The sequence below is a fragment of the Schistocerca piceifrons genome, chromosome 5, assembly GCF_021461385.2.
Source record: "Schistocerca piceifrons isolate TAMUIC-IGC-003096 chromosome 5, iqSchPice1.1, whole genome shotgun sequence".
In the NCBI taxonomy this organism is placed as follows: Eukaryota; Metazoa; Arthropoda; class Insecta; order Orthoptera; family Acrididae; genus Schistocerca; species Schistocerca piceifrons.
This window is the reverse complement of record NC_060142.1, coordinates 494,366,797-494,390,132: the sequence shown is the minus strand read 5'-3', so window position 1 is coordinate 494,390,132 and position 23,336 is coordinate 494,366,797. Positions and strand designations below refer to the sequence as shown.

Sequence of the window (23,336 nt, the reverse complement as noted above, 5' to 3'; positions counted from 1 at the left end):
CCGTACTTCATGAATGAACTACTTCATTTGAACGCTTCACGGCAAAGAGTGAAATGAATGAAGTAGTTCACGGGAAAGAACGAGTTCGACCCATCTCTAGTTGTCAGCCATGCTGAACTTTGAGACGAAATATATGACAGTGTAATACATCTTTTTAGCGCCACGTCAAAGATCTTTGTCAAATATATTTGACGAATATTTGATCACATCTTTGATCAAATCGTCGAGAAAGAAATTTGATAGTGTAATACCGGCCTAAGAGATGGCGTGCTACTCACTCAATTTGCCGCTCGAGAAAGTCGACGCCGATGGTCTTCTTGTAGTCTTTGGTGAAGGTGCCCTTGCAGTAGCGCTGGATCATGCTGGACTTGCCGACGGCGCCGTTGCCCACGATGACCACCTGCAAAAGAGCGAGCGAGTGGTTAGCTTAGCTTAACTCGCCAGCTGGCAGCCGGCGGCCGGCAGCCACACGGCAAGGCAAGCGGCACGAGGCTTTCTCGGAACTCGTCCACTGCGCTCCGGGCGCCTCTGCTCGCACTGATAGCTGCTCGGTCCAACACCAGTTTCTACTCGCTCTACGGCGAGTTTCTCCACTTTCATGCTCGACGGGTTATAACGGAGTAGTGTTAATTTCAATGACGGTGCACAAGGTATTCACAACTGAAATCGCTTTAAAAATTGTTTAAAGTAATATTATTGTTGTAATAATAATAATTATTATTACTATTATTATTTCTTTTCTTTCTCAGACGTTATGTGTGGTTAAAAATGGAAAGTGACGCGGACCTTCATCAAGTGTGACTTCCTTATAACTGTACGGTATATGTTACAATCCATTTAGGAACTTTCGGGTAATTGAAAATGTATCAATAATTACAGATTTCTTCTTCTTCTTCTTCTTCTATTATTATTATTATTATTATTATTATTATTATTATTATTACTATTTTCATTATCATTATTCACTATTGGCCATTAAAATTGCTACACAAAGAAGAAATGCAGATGATAAACGGATATTCATTGGACAAATATATTATACTAGAACAGACATGTGATTACATTTTCACGCAATTTGGGTGCATAGATCATGAGAAATCAGTACCCACAACAACCACCTCTGGCCGTAATAACGGCCTTGGTAGGCCTGGGCATTGAGTCAAACAGAGCTTGGATGGCGTGTTCAGGTACAGCTGCCCATGCAGCTTCAACACGGTACCACAAGTCATCAAGAGTAGTGACTGGCGTATTGTGACCAGCCAGTTGCTCGGCCACCATTGACCAGACGTTTTCAGTTGTTGAGAGATCTGGAGAATGTGCTCGCCAGGGCAACAGTCGAACATTTTCTGTATCTAGAAAGGGCCTACAACATCCGGTCGCCCATTATCCTGCTGAAATGTAGGGTTTCACAGGGATCGAATGAAGGGTAGAGCCACGGGTCGTAACACATCTGAAATGTAACGTCCACTGTTCAAAGTGCCGTCATTGCGAACAAGAGGTGACCCATACCATCACACCGGGTGATACGCCAGTATGGCGATGATGAATACACGCTCTTCCAATGCGTTAACCGCGATGTCGCCAAACACGGATGCGACCATCATGATACTGTAAGCAGAACCTGGATTCATCCGAAAAAATGACGTTTTGCCATTCGTGCACCCAGGTTCGTCGTTGAGTACACCATTGTAGGCGCTCCTGTCTTGTGATGCAGCGTTTGGGTAACCGCAGCCATGGTCTCCGAGCTGATAGTCCATGCTGCTGCAAACGTCGTCGAACTGTTCGTGCAGATGGTTGTTGTCTTGCAAACGTCGCCATCTGTTGACTCAGGGGTCGAAACGTGGCTGCACGATCCGTTACAGCCATGCGAATAAGATGCCTGTCATCTCGACTGCTAGTGATACAAGGCCGTTGGGATCCAGCACGGCGTTCCGTATTACCCTCCTGAACCCATCGATTCGATATTCTGCTAACAGTCATTGGATCTCGACCAACGCGAGCGGCAATGTTGCGATACGATAAACCGCAATCGCGATATGCTACAATCCGACCTTTATCAAAGTACGCATTTCTCCTCCTTACACGAGGCATCACAACAACGTTTCACCAGGCAATGCCGTTCAACTGCTGTTTGTGTATGAGAAATCAGTGGAAACTTTTCATAGCGATCTATAAAAACGGTAGAAAATGGGATGCACATAATTACCGGTCAATTTCACTGACATTGATTTATTGTAGAATAATGGAACATATTTTTTGTTAAGATATGATGACCTTTCTGGACTCTGAGAAGCTCATCTGCAGAAACCAGCACGATTTTAAGAAACAGCGGTCATGAGAGACACAGCTGGCCCTCTCTAGATACCAGCTCCCAGGCTGATGTCATATTCCTTGACTTTTGAAAGGTGTTCGACTCAGTTCCGCACTATCGCTTGCTCCAAAAGGTGCGCGCTTACGGTCTATCCGATGACATATACGGTTGGATAGAAAGTTTTCTAACAGACAGAGAGCAGTATGTCGTCCTGAACGGGGTGACTTCAACAGGAACAAGCGTAACTTCAGGTGTGGCCCACGGCAGCGTAATAGGTCAGCTACTTTTTACGATTTACATAAACGATCTGGATGATGGTATTGACAGCGGCATTAGACTGTTTACCGATGGCATTGTAGTCTACAGGAAAGTAGTATCACACGAAAGTTGTGAAAAAAATCAATGAGGATTTGCAGAAAATAAATGCGTGGTGTAATGACTGGTAGTTATCTCTCAATATTAAAGTGTAACCTACTGCGTATAACAAGGCGAAAATCCCCATTAATGTACGAGTACAAAATAAATGCCCGGTATTTGGAAGCGGTAACATCCGTCAAGTATCTGGGTGTGACTATCCGAAATGACCTCAAATGGAATGATCAGATCACACAAGTAACAGGCAAGGCGAACTCTAGAGCAATCTACTCTATTGCTAGAATCGTGAAGCGATGCAGTCCTTCGACAAAGGAAATTCCTTACAATACGTTAATTCGTTCAGTCTTAGAGTACTGTTCGTCTGTATGGGTCCCCCTTACCAGTTGGGTCTCATTCAAGAGATTGAAAAGGTCCAAAGATGAGCGGCAAGATTTGTGACTGGTACATTTCGCCATCACGAGAGCGTCACAAATCTCATAGAAAGTTTGAAGTGGGATACACTTGCAGATAGAGGAGGCGCTACACGGAAGGGGCTGCTCACTAAATTCCGAAATCCGATCTTCGCCGAGGATGTAGAGAATATATTATTACAATCAACTTCAAATTGCACAGTGATCACCATTCAAAGATACAGCTCTTACTGAGGCGTTGAGACAGTAGTTTTTCGCTCGCGCTATCCGCGAGTGGAACAGAGGGGGTGAAATATGACTTTGGCGCGAATTGTGCCCTCCGCCACACACCGCTTGGTGGCTAACGGGGTATATGTGTAGATGTATGTAGATGTAGCAGGGAACGTAGAGACTTCAGGAACTAAGTTACACAGGGCGTAGCACGGTAAGGCCAGTGCACAACAAGAGTGGCGCATTCTCAGATGAGTGTACGTATTTCCAGGTCTCCTGCAGATGCAATCCTACTGTGATACGGATAATAGATGGATCAAAGGGTGGGAGAGAAATGGCGCGGCAAGTGGAAACGTACTCCGAAGTTGAAGTACGCAGGGCAGTACGTCTAAATTGCTCAAAGATTCACAGTGACATTCTGGCGGTTCATGGACCAAATGCATGGCGCGTCCATCCGTAGTGAAACTGTAGCAAAAATTTGACCCAGGTCGCGAAGACATGTGTCATGCTGATCGGGAGCTCCAGATGTTACACAATGCGACTTTCATCTTTTCGGCAACCTGAAAGAACTTCTGGGGGAGGGGGGGGGAGGGGGCGAGAGAGAAGAGATTTTGAAACGATGAATACGTTCACATAGTGGTTCTCGAATGGCTCCGTGAACGGAGAGCGTATTTGTACCGTCGAAGAATTAAACGACTGGTAGGACGTTCCGACATCAGTTTACAGAGACTTGGTGACTATGAAGGAAAACATCATGCATCTGTGTCACTCTGAAGCGTAGTGCAGCATTCAGTAAAAGCTATTTGGCCTGCGATGATAACATGTAACTAAGTTTTTGAAGTCTCATCGTGGTTGAACACCGTGTCTTACGCTTGCACATGGGGGATACGCCAGTTGAAATAGATTCACTGATACAAATGAATGGATTGAAGGGAACGAAAGCAAAGAGCATACGATGACATGAAATGATACAAGTGAAAACTAGATTTCTGCAGGACGAACCACAGAAAATGTCACACAGCAGTTGTAGAATTTACACAAAAATCTGTCACGTGTGTAGGACCAAATGGCACTTACTCTTGTACAAGAATAGAAGCTAATCGTTTTCCTGTATTATGGCGCTATCGTGTGACTTTCATTGTCTTGATACCGGAATTTTCGTTAACGACCTATGAAACAGCGAAACTGTCGTCTATTTACGACAGAGATCCATCTAATAGGATCGATAACATACGATTGTATTTCACTTGTTTGTCTTCCAGCGTATAGCTTCGAGAACGTATTTACTTTTTACTGGTTGCGTCTTCATTGATGTATCAAGTGGCGCACTGTTGAGCCCTTACGTAAAGCCCGTGAGCTACGATAGTTCGCTCTCAGGGTACAGTTTCAGTGGAAAGTAATAATGTAAGACGCAGCGGCTCTCTGTTCGGAAATCGGATCTTCCCGTCTTTCAGGTGTCCGTTACGTATGTAGCGATTTTCTCAGGCTGCAGGTAGACCACGCTAGCGAGACCGATCCCATCGTCTTCTGATGCCTGTGGTATCTGTTAGCCTCTCATACTCTCATAGAGTAGAACAGAGGTAGAGAAAAAGAGGTGAGGGAGGGAGGGAGGGAGAGGGGGGGAGAGAGAGAGAGAGAGATTGCTGGTGGGGAGGTGCACAGAGACAAGGCGCGATGAATAAATGTGAAGCTTCAATCAATAGCCTCATTATCACTATTCCGTCTGTCTCGTGCGCCCATTATGGCAAAACTGAGCTTCGATTTTCCGGTTTATGGACGTTGGATGACCGCAGTATTGTTGCTGCTGTGTTCGTCAGCGCCAGCATAAAGAAAACAATTATTATTGCGGAACAAACGAAAGTGACAGCGATGTCATTTGCCCGGAGAATGAACGGCCGGAGGACTTACTGAAGGGGAGGGAGGGGGGTGGAGGTGGAGAGAGAGAGAGAGAGAGAGAGAGCGCTGTAGACGTCGCAAAGTAGTCTGTCGGCAGAGTTTATGACACACACACACACACACACACACACACACTCGCACGCAGCGTCAAGCGCACACAACTCTGGACGTGTAACTGTTTCTCGTGCCACATTCCTCTAGCTATTCCGGGCTAACGCAATATCCCTGTTTTACAGCTTTGCATCAAAGGAGCAACTTAAGCACGTTGCCCTCTTCGGTAAACCCCCGAGCCACGGCCACTGTCCCTCAATGGATCCAGTAGCTTGATGTGGAATGGATTCACAAACTTCAAGAAATTAGTATTAAGTGTTAGTTACCGCTTACAGTTGTCAAAATTTTTTATTTTTTGCAATTCTTCATTTTCAAGCAAAAATTATTCACAGCCCTAGGCCGTAACTACAACGTTTGATCTATAAATTTGTGTTAACGCTGAGCCACTAGTTCTAATACTAGAAATTGGCTGAAAGGCATTCGACACTGCAATAAACTGTCGACTAATAACAATCAATAGCCGATTAGAATAATGTTCAAATATGTGTGAAATCTTATGGGACTCAACTGCTAAGGTCATCAGTCCCTAAGCTTACACAGTACTTAACCTAAATTATCCTAAGGACAGACACACACACCCATGCCCGAGGGAGGACTCGAACCTCCGCCGGGACCAGCCGAGCCGATTAGATAGGTTACCTTGCCATATATGTAACTGGCTCTCAAAATGTTTGCCGATACAATCATGTACGGTACAGCCAGAGGCGAATGTTCAAAAGGACAAAAGAAAAGTTGTCTGTGTCACAAGGAGAGTAATAGCAACGCAGCCGGCCGCGGAGGTCTCGCGAATCTAGGCGCGCAGTCCGGAACCGCGCGACTGCTACGGTCGCAGGTTCGAATCCTGCCTCGGGCATGGATGTGTGTGATGTCCTTAGGTTAGTTAGGTTTAAGTAGTTCTAAGTTCTAGGGAACTGATGACCGCAGCTGTTAAGTCCCATAGTGCTCAGAGCCATTTGAACCATTTGAATAGCAGCGCACATCAGCACAATCAGATCATTCGCGAATTATGTTGTTGCTCAGATGAAACTAGCGTGCAGAATGAGCGTCAGGAAATGGAGAGTTAGGTAGACAGTATGTAGTCTTGTTAGTAACACCTCTTAAGAGTGGGTAAATGCAAGATAAAGCACATGAGCGTGAGAGTATCCGATTGATTACAGAATTAGCGATAATCTACTGGAGACTGTCACATCGTTTAAATACCAAGGGAACGGGGTCCAATACTTTTCCTCTGACGGAACACTTCGAGAATCCTGGTACTTTTATGGGACGCCTTGTTTATTTTGAAAATAAATAACATTTTTTAAAAAAAGAAAAATTTGTTTTATCCAGTTACTGCTTAAATTTCTGATCTTAACCAATAATACGGAAATCATAATTTTAAAAACTAGTAGTATCATCAAAATGTCGGAAAAAACGACACATTATTAATAATTTTTCGGGAAGCACTTATTCGCTTCCCGTGGAACACAGTTTGAGAAATCCTGACCTAGGGTTAACACTACTAAACAACAAGAAATGTAACGAAAACTATAGTTGCATAGTAGTGACGCGAGTGACAATGTATTTGTATGAAATACCAATTGTAGAGTACTTCTCCAGTGTTTGGGTCTTCATCAACTCAGCCCGACGCAAAGTGTGGAAGGAACTCCGAAACGTATGCTAGGAACGCAACAAGTGTACAAAAATCCATATGAAAGTGTGAGAGAGACGCTTAGGGAAGTTAATACGAATCGTTCGAAGATGAATCTAACTGGGAGAATTTAATGGGACGCTGGTATCATTTCGCTGAGTGAGCACGTGAGCATCCAGGGATTAGTGGCAGCTGACAGATCATAAGATGATGTGCTTTCAAAACCATAATGCACCATTCCGCGTCGGTATTATTATGCGTGGGTATCTTGACGTAGGATTGGAAGGGGAGGTCTTATTCCATGATCAGGAGATTACTGGATCGAACTACTATGATTGTTTCTGCTATGATGGCTCTGAGCACTATGGGACTTAACATCTGAGGTCATCAGACCCCAAGACATACAACTACTTAAACCTAACTAACCTAAGGACAACACACACATCCATGCCAGAGGCAGGATTCAAACCTGCGACCGTAGCAGTCGCGAGATTCCGGACTGAAGCGCCTAGAACCGCTCGGCCACCGAGGCAGCGTTTCTGCTATGATCTTAAGTTGATGCTTTAAGATGTAAGTGGTTAATATAAATAAAAAATGCGAGAGCATGCTGAGAAGTAATGCTTCCAATTTTTTTATGCGAAAACTCTTAAAGATTTTATAATAAAACAAACTTTATTGACATTTCGCATCTCGATACTTCATATCCGCATATTTATTTCTCAGCTGTCACTCTGGCAACGAACACGGAGCCGCAACTTCACCTCTCCTTACACTGCTTCACGACTATCAAAGTGAAGTCCTCGAAGGCGTTCTTTTAGTTTTGGAAACAGACGAAAAGCGAATGGAGGATTATCGATGACAGCGAACCCTAGGCGTCGGACTGTCGCAGGGCTGACACTTTCACGCTGAAAGAGAGGATCCTCCATGCGTGAACAAACTTCGACTTTGAAAGTCGTTTACTTACGCCACACACCGCCAAGTCACAAGTTACAATCGGAGCCCTCTAGAGGCAGAGAGCTTTAAGTAGACACGAAGAATAAAAGATGTATAGTGTTAATAGTGTTTGTTTTATTTAAAAGACTAAGAGTTTTCACACACAAAATTCTGAGGCATTACTTTTTACTATGCCCTCCTAAATAATTTCGACCACTATTTAGTCATCTGAAAACACTGTAGTTTAGTACTGTCTAACCATCTGTATAATACTCATATTGAAGTTTTGAGAAACCGTGTGTGGTACAGTTGCAACCCCATAATAGCTGTATTGAAATGCAGAAAGATGTTTGGGGAACCTACTCCTGCCGCAGGGTCCAAAAATGATTCAAATGGCTCTGAGCACTATGGGAATTAACTTCTGAGGTCATCAGTCCCCTAGAACTTAGAACTACTTAAACCTAACTAACCTAAGGACATCACATACATCCATGCCCGAGGCAGGATTCGAACCTGCAACCGTAGCGGTCGCGCGGTTCCAGACTGTAGCGTCTAGAACCGCTCGGCCAACCTGGCAGGGCCGGCCGCGGTGGTCTAGCGGTTCTAGGCGCTCAGTCCGGAACCGCGGGACTGCTACGGCCGCAGGTTCGAATCCTGCCTCGGGCATGGATGTGTGTGTTGTTCTTAGGTTAGTTAGGTTTAATTAGTTCTAGGCGACTGATGACCTCAGAAGTTAAGTCGCATAGTGCTCAGAGCCAGAGCCAACCCGGCCGGCTCTGCCGCAGGGACTGGCAGCTGAAACATAAGTGTAACGTTTTGCACGTAAACACGCGACAAGGACTATTATTGTTCGATTACAGAATCGATCATCGGAAATATATCTACAGAGATGCACCCAGAGTGATGTGAAACGGAATATGTCTGACACATTCAATGGTATAATGTTACGTAAGCCCAACACATCCACAAAAAAGTTAGCTTGCGAAACATTCGTTCCACGGGTTCTTGAGTACTTCTCGGCAGTACCCTTAACACGTAGGATTACAGAGAGAGAGAGAGAGAGAGAGAGAGAGAGAGAGAGAGAGAGAGAGAGAGAGAGAGAGATCATCGAAAAGAGAATAGCGCGTTTTGCCAAAGGTTGTATTAGTAAGAAAATGTACCACGGAGCCGGCCGTAGTGGCCGAACGGTTCTCGGCGCTACAGTCTGGAACCGCGCGACCGCTACGGTCGCAGGTTCGAATCCTGCCTTAGATGTTGAGTCCCATAGTGCTCAGAGCCATTTGAACTATTTGTACAACCTCAACAGAAACTCTGTTACCGGAACAATTACAACTGTATCTGTTAACGATATACAGAGACTTGAGCCTGCGTGCTAGTGAAATTGTAAATATATAATCCGATAATAAGATGATAATATACAGGGTGAAAATTAATGATAACGACGAACTGCCGTAACGGATTTCTAACTGGAAGTGGAGAAAAAAAGTTCCTATGAACATGTGTCCGGAAATGCATTGTTGCCACGGTAAATGGCGCCAACGTATAAAGTTCCTCTGACTACGTGCCGTGTCTTCCCTTTGTGATGCAGCGTACTGTAAGCAGCAGTATGCTCCGGTAGTGAGACAACCCTGTCTCATTGCTTTCTCAACCACTGCTTCCCTTTCACTCTTGTAACTGCCATCTGGTTTCTGTACAAGTTGTAAATAGCCTTTCGGTTAATGTATTTTACCTCAGCTACCTTCCAAATTTCAAAGACAGTATTCCAATCAACATTGTCAAAAGCTTTCTCTATGTCTACCAATGCTATAAACTTAGGTTTGCCTTTCCTTAATCGTTCTTCTATGTTTAGCCGTGTTCCTACATTTCCCCGCAATCCAAATTAATCTTCTCCAAGGTAGGCTTCTAGCAGTTCTTCCATTCTTCTGTAGGGAATTAGTGACAGTATTTTGCGACGATGACTGACTTTACTCATAGTTCGGTATACTCACACCTGCCAGTACTTGCTTGCTTTGGAATTGGAATTATTGTATTATTCTTGAAGTCTAATGAGGGAATTTCGCCTTTCTCATGCATTTTGCACACGGTATGGAAGAGTTTTGTCACGACTGGCTCTCCCAAAGCTATCTATCAGTAGTGCTGACGGAATGTCATTTACTCCCAGGGCCTTGTTTCGACTGGTGTCCGTCAGTGCTCTGTCAAATTCTTCTTGCAGTATCATATTTTCCAGTCTGGTCTTCACTAAAGTCCTCTTCCATTTCTATAATATTGCCTTCAGGTTCATCTACATAGTGTAGACCCTCTATCGACTCCTTCCAACGTTCAGCTTTCCTTTCTTAGCTTATACTGGTTTTCCATCTGAGCTCTTGATATCCAGGCAGCTGCTTCTAGTTTCTCCAAAGGCCTCGTGTGTGTGTGTGTGTGTGTGTGTGTGTGTGTGTGTGTGTGTGTGTGTGTGTGTGTGTGTGTGTATCCAGGCAGCTGCTTCTAGTTTCTCCAAAGGCCTCGTGTGTGTGTGTGTGTGTGTGTGTGTGTGTCACTTCGGAAAAAACACTGATTGACAAAGTGCAGCGTCCTGAAGGAGAATTCGAATCGAGAACAGCTGCCAACATGAGTAAAGTAGAAGTAAATATCCTGCGAGCAGTGAAGCAAGTTAAATCAATTAATTAAAGCAAGTCTTCTGGTCCAGGCTGTATACCAATTAGGTTCCTTTCGGAGTATGCTGATGCATTAGCTCCATACTAATCAATCATATACAACCGTTCGCTCGACGAAAGATCCGTACCCAAAGACTGGAAAGTTGCACAGGTCACACCAATATTCAAGAAAAGTAGTAGGAGTAATCCACTAAATTACATGCCCATATCGTTAACGTCGATACGCAGTAGGATTTTGGAACATATATTGTGTTCGAACATTATGAACTACCTCGAAGAAAACGGTCTATTAACAGAGTGTCAACATGGGTTTAGAAAACATCATTCTTGTGAAACACAACTAGCTCTTTATTCGCATGAAGTGTTGGGTGCTATTGACTCGGGATTTCATATCGATTCCGTATTCCTGGTCTTCCAGAAGGCTTTTGACACTGTACCACACAAGCGACTTGTAGTAAAATTGCTTGCTTGTGGAATATCGTCTCAGTTATGTGACTGGATTTGTGATTCCTGTCAGAGAGGTCACAGTTCGTGGTAACTGACGGAAATTCATCGAGTAAAACAGAAGTGATTTCTGGCGTTCCCCTAGGTAGTGTTATAGGCCCTTTGCTGTTCCTTATTTATACAAACGATTTGGGAGACAACTTGGGCAGCCGTTTAGGTTGTTTGCAGATAACGCTGTCGTTTATCGACTAATTAAAGTCTCAGAAGATCAAAACAAATTGCAAAACGATTTAGAAAAGACATCTGTATGGTGCGAAAATTGGCAGTTGACCCTAAACAATGAAGAGTGTGAGGTCATCCACATGAATGCTAAAGGGAATTCGTTAAACTTCGGCTACACGATACATCAGTCTAATCTAAAGGCCGTAAATTCAAGTAAATATGTAGGTAATACAATTACGAACAACTTAAATTGGAAGGAACACATAGAAAATGTTGTGGGGAAGGCTAGCCAAAGACTGCATTTTATTGGCAGGACACTTAGAAAATGTAACAGATCTACTAAGGAGACTGCCTACACTATGCTTGTCCGTCCTCTTTTAGAATAATGCTGCGCGGTGTGTGGTCCTTACCAGATAGGACTGATGGAGTACATCGAGAAAGTTCAAAGAATGGCGGCACGTTTTGTATTATCGCGAAATATGGGAGAGAGTGTCACAGAAATGACACAGGATTTGGGCTGGACATCATTAAAAGAAAGGTGTTTTTCGTTGCGGCGGAATCTTCTCACGAAATTCCAATCACCAACTTTCTCCTCCGAATGCGAAAGTAGACACCGACCTACATAGGGCGGAACGATCACCACGATGAAATAAGGGAAATCAGAGCTCGTAGGTGTTCGTTGTTTCCGCGCGCTATACGAGATTGGAATGATAGAGAATTGTGAAGGTGGTTCGATGAACTTTCTGCCAGGCACTTAAATGTGATTTGCTGAGTATCCATGTACATGTAGAAAAGAAATGGAACTTCCTGGGTTGAGAGAGTGTGTTGTGTTGTATCAGTACAGCAGAACTGATCAAATTCCAGTGGACTTGGCTCTGACACGGCAGTGGCACTGATCATCAGTCTAATCTTCCAGGTCACGGCTCCATTCCACACCCAGCCCTTTCTGTTATGGTGTTAACGGCAGCCTATGTATGGGGAGGTATTCCCATAGTCGTCCTGCTGCTAGTCTTCGACCAATGGTGCGGGACAACACAGAACGTTGGACGGAGTCCATTACTTGTTCTCGGTGGTAGGTGCAGATGCGAAGTGGTTACGACGTGTTTGGTGCACAACACGGCGATCCTCGTTTTTGGTAGTTTGATGTGAGCGACCGTAACCTTGATGGTGAATATTCTTGCCTTCACGTTCCTATGCAGTCCAACGTTGAACAACTGATGAAGGCCCCACTAATCCGGACATAGCATGATTCGACCAGCCGACCAAACGGCGAGCCACGATGACGTCCCTTTCAAAAACTGTCAGTTGCTGATAACGCTGTTTCACACGAAAAGCGGCATCTGCGTGTCCTTCACAGTGATCACTCACCATACGACGCTATCCACGTCCCTTATATACCCTCCAGGCCTGATAACACAACACAACACAACACTAAACACGAACAACACGAATCCAGTTTGGGGGGGAAGGAGGGGGGTGGGCGTTCTACGTGTCACAGATAATTACAGCCCTAGTACTTTTCAAACCCATCGACGGCATGTACGCGTACGAAAGAAAATTGACATCCGACCATGGCTTCGGTTTGCTACACCTTTTTGGTCAGGCAGTATACTGTATGCTTGATTCATGTACAACTATTGTTTATTCTACTAATTCGTGTTATACATTTAAACTACATTTTTGTCTATTACGCAGCAGAATATTCAAATTTGAGACACCCTAGTTATCGCCGTCCGGGGGATGCCACAAGAACTAAATTTTAGCCGGCCGCTGTGGCCGAGAGGTTCTAGGCGCTTCAGTCCGGAACCACGCAGCTGCTACAGTTGCAGGTTCGAATCCTGTCTCGGATATGGATGTGTGTGATGTCCTTAGGTTAGTTCGGTTTATGTAGTTCTAAGTCTAGGGGACTGATGGCCTCAGATGTTAAGTCCCATAGTGTTCAGAGCCATTTGAACCATTTTTTGAGCTAAATTTTATAGCTTAGACAAAAAAATTATATCCCAGAGAATCGATGATTATGCACTCACTTTTAGGAATGTATGAACATTCTGTCATGAATAAAATCTCTGTACCCCTTGTTCGTGCGGGAAGGGGGGGAATAGAAGGGAAGGTGGAGAGAAAAGTGCAACCTCTACCCCTCTCCCCCCCCCTCTCCCCCGACCTCTTCTGCTGACGCCAGCACAATCTCGGGAGCTAGTGACGCCACACAGCGTAATTTGGAAGCGGTCTTCTGTCTTTCGAGCACACTATTTTCGCGCTGCAATATTTAACACAGGGGAGCTATAATTACCGGTACTTTGGAAGTCTCCTTTATCTAAGTCGTCATCTGAAGACTTCGGCTTGGGGTGGCGTTGCGGGTGGAGGAGGCTAAACCGTGTGTGCCACGGTGGATGGTCCCCAGTGGCACGCGATATTTCCATCAGCGCTCTCTCAGCAAGCGTCACAGCTCCCAAGAATTATTACCGCCTCCCAACGACCTGAACGGCTGCCTACAAATTACGCACCCCGCAAGCTACTGATTGCGGTCTCGCGTCGTTACCGAGTCTCCAGTGGAGTTAACTTTGATGTCGGGAAAATTTACGGGGGAGCTCTGATGGTGCTCCGGTAAAATGTTCAAGAACACTGACTAATTATAGAAGTATTACAAATGGGAATTCTGCATCTTTCCTCGTAACTAAAGGGAAAAATTGAAGTAGATTATTCCTTTGTTATTTTCAGATCAATTGCTTTTTCATTTCACTCGTTCTCTTCAATGAGGCTGCGATAGATTTCTTCTCCAACTCAGTAAGTAGTCGGACTTTAAAGACCACGATGTCAGCGAAACTTTGAGCACTTATTCTCTCCGTCTCATCCTTTAGAACCAAATAGGACTAACTGCAGCCATGACGTGTGCATGGTTATCAGAGATTCCAATGGCTGATGATTCGGGCAAAATTAAAAGACAGCGTTAAAATAGCAGCTACCGTCACTCGATGTTGCAGAACGTTTTTACATTAACTGATGACGATTTGACAATGATAATGCAGTGAGTGATGCTGTGAAAGCTTGGTTGGTCTCGAAAACGAAGACCTGACAAGGGAACCTCCCCATCGCACCCCCTCAGATTTAGTTATTAGTTGGCACAGTGGATAGGCCTTGAAAAACTGAACACAGATCAATTGAGAAAACAGGAAGAAGTTGTGTGGAACTATGAAAAAAATAAGCAAAATATACAAACTGAGTAGTCCATGCGCAAGATATGCAACACCAAGGAGAATGTTAGCGCAGAAGCGCCGTGGTCTCGTGGTTAGCGTCAGCAGCTGCGGAAGGAGAGGTCCTTGGTTCAAGTCATCCCTCAAGTGAAAAGTTTACTTTTTTTATTTTCGCATGGTTATAATCTGTCCGTTAGTTCACTGACGTCTCTGTTCATTGTAATGAGTTTACTGTTCACTGTAATAAGTTTAGTGTCTGTGTTTTGCGACCGCACCGCAAAACCGTGCGATTAGTAGACGAAAGGACGTGCCTCTCCAATGGGAACCGAAAACACTTGATCGCAAGGTCATAGGTCAACCGATTCCTCCACAGGAAAACACGTCTGATATATTCTATACGACACTGGTGACGGCATGTGCGTCACATTACAGGAATATGTTGTCGACCCACCTAACTTGTACACTTGGCGAATGGGTAAAAAGATTCTTCTACCTTGCCCGATTTAGGTTTTCTTGTGAATATGATAATCACTCCCAAAAAAGTGATGAAAACGTAAGAGTTTGTCACATAAACTGAAAATAAAAAATTAAACTTTTCACTTGAGGGAAGACTTGAACAAAGGACCTCTCACTCCGCAGCTGCTCACGCTAACCACGGGACCACGGCGATCCTGAGCTCACACTATCCTTGATGTTGCCTATCTTGTGCATTGACTACTCAGTTTGTATATTTTGCTTATTTTTTCGTAGTTCCACACAACTTCTTCCTGTTTTCTCGATTGATGTGTTCAGTTTTTCAAGGCCTATCCACTGTGTCAACTTATAACTAAATCTGAGGGGGGTGCGATGGGGAGGTTCCCTTGTGAGCATGCCCGCAAGATTATTAGTGTACACGGGTATTATATTGAAAAATAAATTGTATTATGAAATTTCTGTCACTCTTTATTTGTTAGGCTAGAAACTTTTCGACCCCCTCTCGTATTTCCCGAGCTATGTATAGCCCTATGAGAAGAAGTTACGACAAAAAGAGGCGAATAACAGAACGAATGAACTGATGCCTTTAAAAGGCTACTGCGCAATGCCGTGCCGGGAAGATGTTAACGGCGCCAATGTTTACTTATGCCCCACTACCCCACATGTGACTGTGGTGACGTGACGGCACGGCATCCGTCCACAAACGTGGGAGTGACCGGCAGACGCTTAGGCGCCACCAGACCAAGCCACGTACATGTGAAACCCCGCCATCTGGCTTTCCATACCACGGCTGAGTAAACTGTAGCATATACACGGCTGCCGGACAAGTGTGAAATGGGTGTTACTTATCGCTTCTGTTCGTGAACCCAAACGGTACTCACCTGAGGCGCTATTCTGTGTCTTTCAGCCATTTTGTCGATCGGTTCGGTAAGCGAGCGCACCGAACAGTCTTGATTTCGAAGGGGAGCCCCAACATTATTCTGTGAATATTTCGGAAGCGATGCCGAATGGTCCTATCGAACCGAAACGCTGTTGTTAGTTCTCCTCCCGCCAACCAATCAAAAGCAATCTGCCTCAGATCCGCGCATGCTCATTGCAGCGCTACAGTGGCACGAACCCGAAGCGGCAAGCAGCCGACACAAACACGCTTTTCTTCACAGTAGTGAAAAGTGTGGTCAGAGTACGTAATACTGTTCAAATCTGGCTTACCACGTGCTTCCATAAATGCACGATAACGATAGAATATTGACTGTGCTCTGGATACTGTTATAAATGTCACATTATGTCATTTTATTGTCATTCACATCAAAGTCTCGGTTTAGATTTTATGTTTGGGAATATGAGTTAGGAATGGAGTGTAGTACCACATTGTACAAATACATGTATACAAACACCCGAAAAATTCGCCATTTTTTCTGTTTTCCATCGTCCATTAGTTGCTTCAAAATTCATGGAAGTACATTCCGTCTACACAGCTAATTGAAGGCAGTTTGTTTATTACCATATGCGTTTCATTTCTTTTACTCGTGAAGATGCTTCACAGATAAAAGAAGCGAAAAGCGAATGGCAACAGACAAACTGCCTTCAATTAATTGCATAGATGGGACACATACCCCAAAACCTGAAAAATTGTTTAGGAGATTATCAAAGAATAAGAACATGCATAGAATGTGGTTGTAACCCGCTCCTAGAAATCCAAATCATACATCAACGATTTGGTTCATAAAAACGAAATTTAAAAAAATAAAAAAAACTACTTTTCGAGAGCGTGTGGCGAGTGCAGCTATAGAAGTTCGTTGTAGTTTATACCATGCATCTGATGAATCAAAATGTTTCATATATGGTGGTATAGTCTAAAAATATTGGGGCGGGAATTTTTCATCTCTGTCTACTGTTGTTAAGGATCCGATCACAGCTAAATACATGTGACACGCTTAACTATACAGATGATTGCTGCTAGTTTCATTCGCAGTAATTTAAGTTGTGCTCCTAGATTCCTGTTTGACCACACACTCGGAAATCGCTATGAATTCAGAAAACAATGGTTAATTATTTGTGACAAAACAAAGTATAAATGTCAATGTCAGTTGTTTCATGCACAGCAATTTCATATTTCATTTCTTAAACCTATGGAACTCACGAAATCGCAGATGCTCGTTACTGAGAAAGCGCGCTCTTACGTGTAAATAACAACAAATTTATCACGATTAACGAAGTCTCAGAATGTGTTACAAACACGAAGAGGAAAAAAATATTTTGGTACACAGCAGTATGCGATCCTACCATCTTTCACACAGCAGTTAGTTTCTTTATCCACTGCGTTGCTGCAACTTGCTGGTAGTAAGTGCTTTGTTTTACATAATGCCAGTGGAGATAGACGCAGGCTGACTTCGTTGCCGAATGATGCGAGAGTAAGCCTTAAATGCATGAAATTTTGGAAGGTTTCCTCTATCAGGTTTTACGAAATTCCTTTGCAGTGTTTCTTATAAGTTTTAAACGCGTTCCGATGATTAATAAGTACACCATTTGCGGAAAAAAGTACGCGAAGTCACTAGTAATTTCAGCTAACACTCACGTGATATATGTAAGCCGAGTCAACCTTTTGAAATTTAATTATTTTTTTTAAACTCTTACTTACGTAAAAATAACAGATATTTTTTGAGAATAGATTTTTGTGTTAGAATCATTCACAGTAACAACAAATTATATTTCTAACAAAAGAAAATTATTACGAACTCAGTTTCTATCCAGATGCACCTTGGTGAATCTTTAGTAACACAATCACTAAATCCGTAGCTAACACCACTCAATATGTTTAAAATGACAAATTCTAGGTGCAAATAAATCACACTGAACTTAACGAGAGGAGCATACCGAAATCCAAAACATCTCGGTACAGTTGTCGAAAAGTCGGGAGGTGGACCGATCGGTAACAGGTCTCAGAAGCTTACAGAATAGTAACTTTGGATAAAGAACCGAAAACGATTCCTCGGGAATCAACTAGCGATTGAACTTCCTCACAGATTTAATACCAATGCGACGGAAAGCCACCGTCTGGTAGCGGTGAAACGTACTGACAGTACGTGCCTTGCGCAACTTGCGACGCCGACAGCTGGCAAATCTCAGACGATGTCCCCGTTGCATGACACGCCGACATTTTCTAATCGCCGTGGCGGCAGGAAAGCTCTCTCTCTCTCTCTCTCTCTCTCTCTCTCTCTCTCTCTCTCTCTCGTGTGTGTGTGTGTGTGTGTGTTTTCATCACAGCAGCCATCTTTCTCACGAGCATGCGTACATTATCCAGAGAGAGACTGAACGCTAAAGGAAGGTATCTCTCAGGGAAGTGTGTAGTCTAATGTTTCAGTGTCTTCTTATGTCTGCACGGCAACACTTTAATCCTCTCACGCCGCTCTCGTCTTGACAAATGTCGCTGCCCCGGCAGTACATTCCGCAGTCATAATAAGTGCGTGTGACGCAATGGTCGGATGCAACGTCTCGACTGGACTCCACTTCAGCGATTTGTGTATCTCTAATATATCCCAATTATCCAACCGCTAAAAGGGGGACCTACTGTTTAATGTCGAATCTCAACCACTTGTTGTTCTTGGTGACTCTCCACATCACTGAGAGGTGAAGGCTAGGTTCAAAGTCACTCTCAAAATTTCCGTGGTCCGATCGAGATCTCTCGGTATGCAGGCTACCACTGTACCATCAGGCCCGATATGTTCTTCAGTCCCGCCTGACGTCTGTCTTATTTTGATGATGGCTGTTGTCCAGTTCTCCACTCTTTTACAAGCATATCCTTATCACCCAAATTTGCCCCTCTATAGCGTTGCCTGTAATATAGTACTGACCATGAAAACTGTAAGCCGCTATGTAGCAAACATCAAACTGCCATTAAGTGTAGTATGGTTCAAATGGCTCTGAGCACTATGGGATTTAACATGTGAGGTCATCAGTCCCCTAAAACGCAGAACTACTTAAACCTAACTAACCTAAGGACATCGCACACTTCCATGCCCGAGGCAGGATTCGAACCTGCGACCGTAGCAGTCGCGCGGTTCAGAACTGAAGCGACTAGAACCGCTCGGTCACACCGGCCGGCCTAAAGTATAGTACACACATGCATATGCGAATGATAAGCATTACATGACAACAGCAAAAAGTAGGTACGAATGACACAGCTACATTTTGCGTATAATGTAAGACTGCGCAGTGGGTTTCTCATTCGGAAATCGCAGTGAAGGTTGGTTTCTTGTTTGAAGATGATGTTATGCTGTAATATTTCTGTCTTTAGCAGCCATTATATCTAGCTCGAAGATTCCCTCCTCAGAGCAGTTGAGATTGCAGTATTAAGCAGATGTAATAGGTAGTGTGAGGCACCAGTAGCAGACGCTGTAACCGGTAGCCCTTTCCTGAAAAGGCCGCCCGAATTGCAGTACATCACTACAATGCGCTGCTGTGTTCGGAGACGGCGCGGCAAAACGCTAATTTTCTATGAATATTATTATAAAAACTATGCATTAAATTTTCTTTCCATTCAAATACAGGCATCTCTAAATAGCAGGCTGCCGCCCACTTATTTCAAAACTCGTAACAATAAGAAAAACTAAGAACAAAAGTTGAACGAAAAGGCAGATAAAGCACTTCGGGTATCTTCGCGCCCGTCCTAATCTGCACTCCCAAGCGAAGTGGTTTCCGTTGCCTAGTCACTCCGTAATGAGCAGTCATGAGGCACAGACGCGTTTTCTGATGAGATAAATTGTATTTCGTTTCTATAAAAGGTTGGTTAAGTCTAAATCACTCAAGAGAGAGTAAGAGTGCGACCAATCACCGGTGTTTAGAGAGAAAACTTGTGAATTATTAAAGACGTGTAAACTGTTAAATAGGCAATGGATAAAGATTGTAGCCGGCCGAAGTGGCCGTGCGGTTAAAGGCGCTGCAGTCTGGAACCGCGAGACCGCTACGGTCGCAGGTTCGAATCCTGCCTCGGGCATGGATGTTTGTGATGTCCTTAGGTTAGTTAGGTTTAACTAGTTCTAAGTTCTAGGGGACTAATGACCTCAGCAGTTGAGTCCCATAGTGCTCAGAGCCATTTGATAAAGATTGTAATTCGCGGTTTCTCGTCTCCTGCTAGAATAAAACCGAGTCAAAAGCGCCAAGATCACTGATTTAAGTACTATCAGTTCCTCGCTGACAGAGCCTCAAGACAACCGATCTCTTCCTACGCGCTCTTTTCTGCCCTGCCTACATGTACACAAGACTGCAGTTTGTTGAACTTCATCAGCAACCCCAAGCATTTTCACTCAGTGCAACGAAAGAGACTATGCACCTCGCATATGCTGCATTCACAGTACAAAAGGGAAGAGTGCGATGTGATCTGTGGTAACACAGTGGAGGTAGATATCTGGAAAGATATACAAAGTCTTCCTTAAAGTAAAATCCTTTTACGCCACAATCCTTCGTGTAAGGAGGAGAAACGTCAGTCAGATCGTGTTTTAATGGGCCAGACTCTCAATCTTCTCCTATAGATTTTTGGACAACATGGTTCTGGAGAAAAGCAGCGATTAGTATGATTAATCAATAATTTCAGAACAGTCTTAACCGCATTTATTTCCTGCCGTTATGTAGACAGGAGTGACACCACCAGCAGTCCACCAATGGTGTAAACGCCCAGAAGATGACCCCTACGTCGGGTTGAAACCGGTTGGCGGTATTATGACAATAATAAATGCGATTAAGACTGTTCTTGAATTATTGATTCTCCTATCGAGACTACGACTGAACGATGCTCGCGTTGGCAGGGATCCCACGATCGTCATGCAAAGGAGTACCCACGTCACTGGCCCCTTACTTAGTTAGCTCGCATTTATCGCGAATCTCTCGACCAGCGCAAAGTCCCAAGCGAGTGGAAAAACGCGCAGGTGAACCCAGAATATAAGAAAGGTAAAAGAACGGGCCCGCAAAATTATAGACCAATATCGCTAACTTCTGTCTGCTGCAGAATCCTTGAACACATTCACTGGTCGAATATAACAAACTTTCTTGAGGCTAAGCAGCTCATGTCCACAAATCAGAATGATTTTAGAAAGCATCCCTCGTGTGAAACTCAACTTGCCCTTTGCTCACATGATATACTGAGAACTATGGATGAAGAGCAACAGGTAGATTTCATATTTCTAGATTTCCTGAAAGCATTTGACACGGTTCTCCACTGCTGACTGTTAACGAAGATACGAGCCAGATATGTCAGTGGTTCGAAGACATCTTAAGCATGTTGTCCTCGACGGCAAGTGTTCATCAGAGTACAAAGGTATAGCCAGGAGTGCCCCAGAGAAGTGTCATAGGACCGCTATTATTTTCTATAGGAGTTTTGCATCACCTCGGTTCCCAGAACTCCTGAACATAGACGTTGACTGTGGATATTGTATCACGGATACAGTCCCTTTGGCTGTTCAGAGATGTCACTAACCCCGCCCAAAGATGTGTGTCGCTTATGCCTTCTGAACGCCTTAGACACACCACTGTCCAGCGAGTGCAGCAAGGCGGAGGTTCCCTGCCTTTTTTGGGATGGCATTATGTGGGGCCGACGAATGCCGCTGGTGGTCATGGAAGGCGCCGTCACGGCTGTACGATACGTGAATGCCATCCTCCGATCGATACTGCAACCATATCGGCAGCATATTGGCGAGGCATTCGTCTTCATGGACGGGTCTCCCGCATCGTCCCCTAGGCTCTGTCAAGGAGGATGGGACTTCATCATCATCATCATCACATCACAGAAGAAAGTCACACGGAGTGAGATTTGGTGATCGGGGAGGCTATTTCATGAAAGAAAGCTCGCTCCGCATCTGAATTCGCCATGTTTGCGACTAGCGCTGACTGTCGGCAAATTTCTCTTCAAAATGACGTATATTTATGTTTGGTTCTTGCGCAATAAATAATGGAACGTCTTCCCGGACTTTATGTATACCCTGTATATTGTTCCCTCGACCGTGCAAGATAGTGAAGCAACTTCGCATACCTTGAGTCAGCAAATGGGAATGCTTGTAGAGTTCAGGATCACCACAGTCAGTGCAGTGACTACTGTTGTGATTTCCTGTGACGCGCCTCGACTTTTCAGCCGAGTCTTGGCTCTGTATAAAGCATCACTACGGCCGTATCTGTTTCTGAGGGCTAGATTACACTCGTCACTGTCACACATACTATCATCTGGTGGCATGGTATGAGGCAAAATGGCGCAATCACCTCGGCATATACGGTAATTTGGACAGCACGTTTTACAATCCTCACTTGTTAAGTCCGGTAGCTCTGCCCTAAATTCGAGGTCTCTGTGACGCTACCCTTCAACAAGATAACGCATGACTTATTTACAGTGCGTCCGCTAAATCTCTCCGCAGCGACGAGCTCCGTGTGTATCGTCTTGAGGGGCGCGTAAGATTGTAAGCAAATTTTACGTCGCTTTCTAAATTAGGAGCCAGGATTCACTGCTAGTGGCTGCAGTTATACTGTGAGATGTGTTTCAACAGTATTACAATTAAAACAATGAAATTAATTATATTACCTACAATTAACACCGTACTTACAAATATCACAGTAGGTGCTGGAAATGTTTTCCTCTTTCTTGAAGATATAGTTCAACACGTTTACATTTATTTAGGAACACTACGATTGTTTCACATGTAATCGAACGCAGATAATCCATTATCGTTGTCTTCAGTTTGTCTGTTGTCTTTAGGTTATTTTGACACACAACTGTTTTAGCCGGAACCGAAAGGAAATAGTCGCGCGGGGACAGATCCGATGGGCACGAGGGCCAGACATGTTTCATAACTACTCTGCCTCCAAAGATTTCGTCTAGAAGTCGTAGGGACTGATATGCCGTATTAGCAGTAGCGTTGCTTTGCAGGAAAAATGAATGACTGATTTCATTTTCATTGAGCAGGGCAATAAATGAGTAAATTATGTGGGAACAATACACATCGGAAGTGACAATAGTATCGAAAAAAAATCCGCCCTATAATTCGCGCTCGAGTTACGGCAATCCACACTCCGATTTTCTCTATGTGCAATGGCGTTCCTCTTAAGGCATGTCGATTTTCTGATGACCAGATTCGTGAATTTTGGGCCAGATAGGTAAAACCAAGCCTCATCAATGAAAAAGGTTCGACCTAAAACATCGACGCCATGTCGGTTAACAAATTGCTGAAACCGTTCAAAATACGCTATTCGTTTCGCATGGTCCATATAATATAACTGTTGCACAGTTGTAATTTTATACGGATACATCCCCAGTTCTCTGATTACGGCCTTTAACTGCTGGCGTACGGTAGATTTTAGCCTCTTGTGATAACCTCCTAACTGATTTTGTTAGATTCCGCAACGAGTTCGAAATTTCATCAAGCTTCCATTGTGTTAAAATTGTGGGCCTACCAGTTTGTGGTGCATCAAGTGAACCTGTTGTTTGGAATTTGCGAA

The 23,336-nt window shown here is 44.0% G+C and overlaps 1 protein-coding gene across 1 annotated transcript in view; it reads right to left on the bottom strand.

Moving 5' to 3' along the window:
- LOC124798244 (ras-related protein Rab-23) overlaps nt 1-23,336 on the bottom strand; it is a 454,150-nt gene that overhangs the window by 244,505 nt on the left and 186,309 nt on the right. Inside the window, exon 3 of the mRNA XM_047261561.1 lies at nt 279-400. Within this exon, the coding sequence (XP_047117517.1) occupies nt 279-400 (122 nt within the window). The remainder of the gene's footprint in view (nt 1-278; nt 401-23,336) is intronic.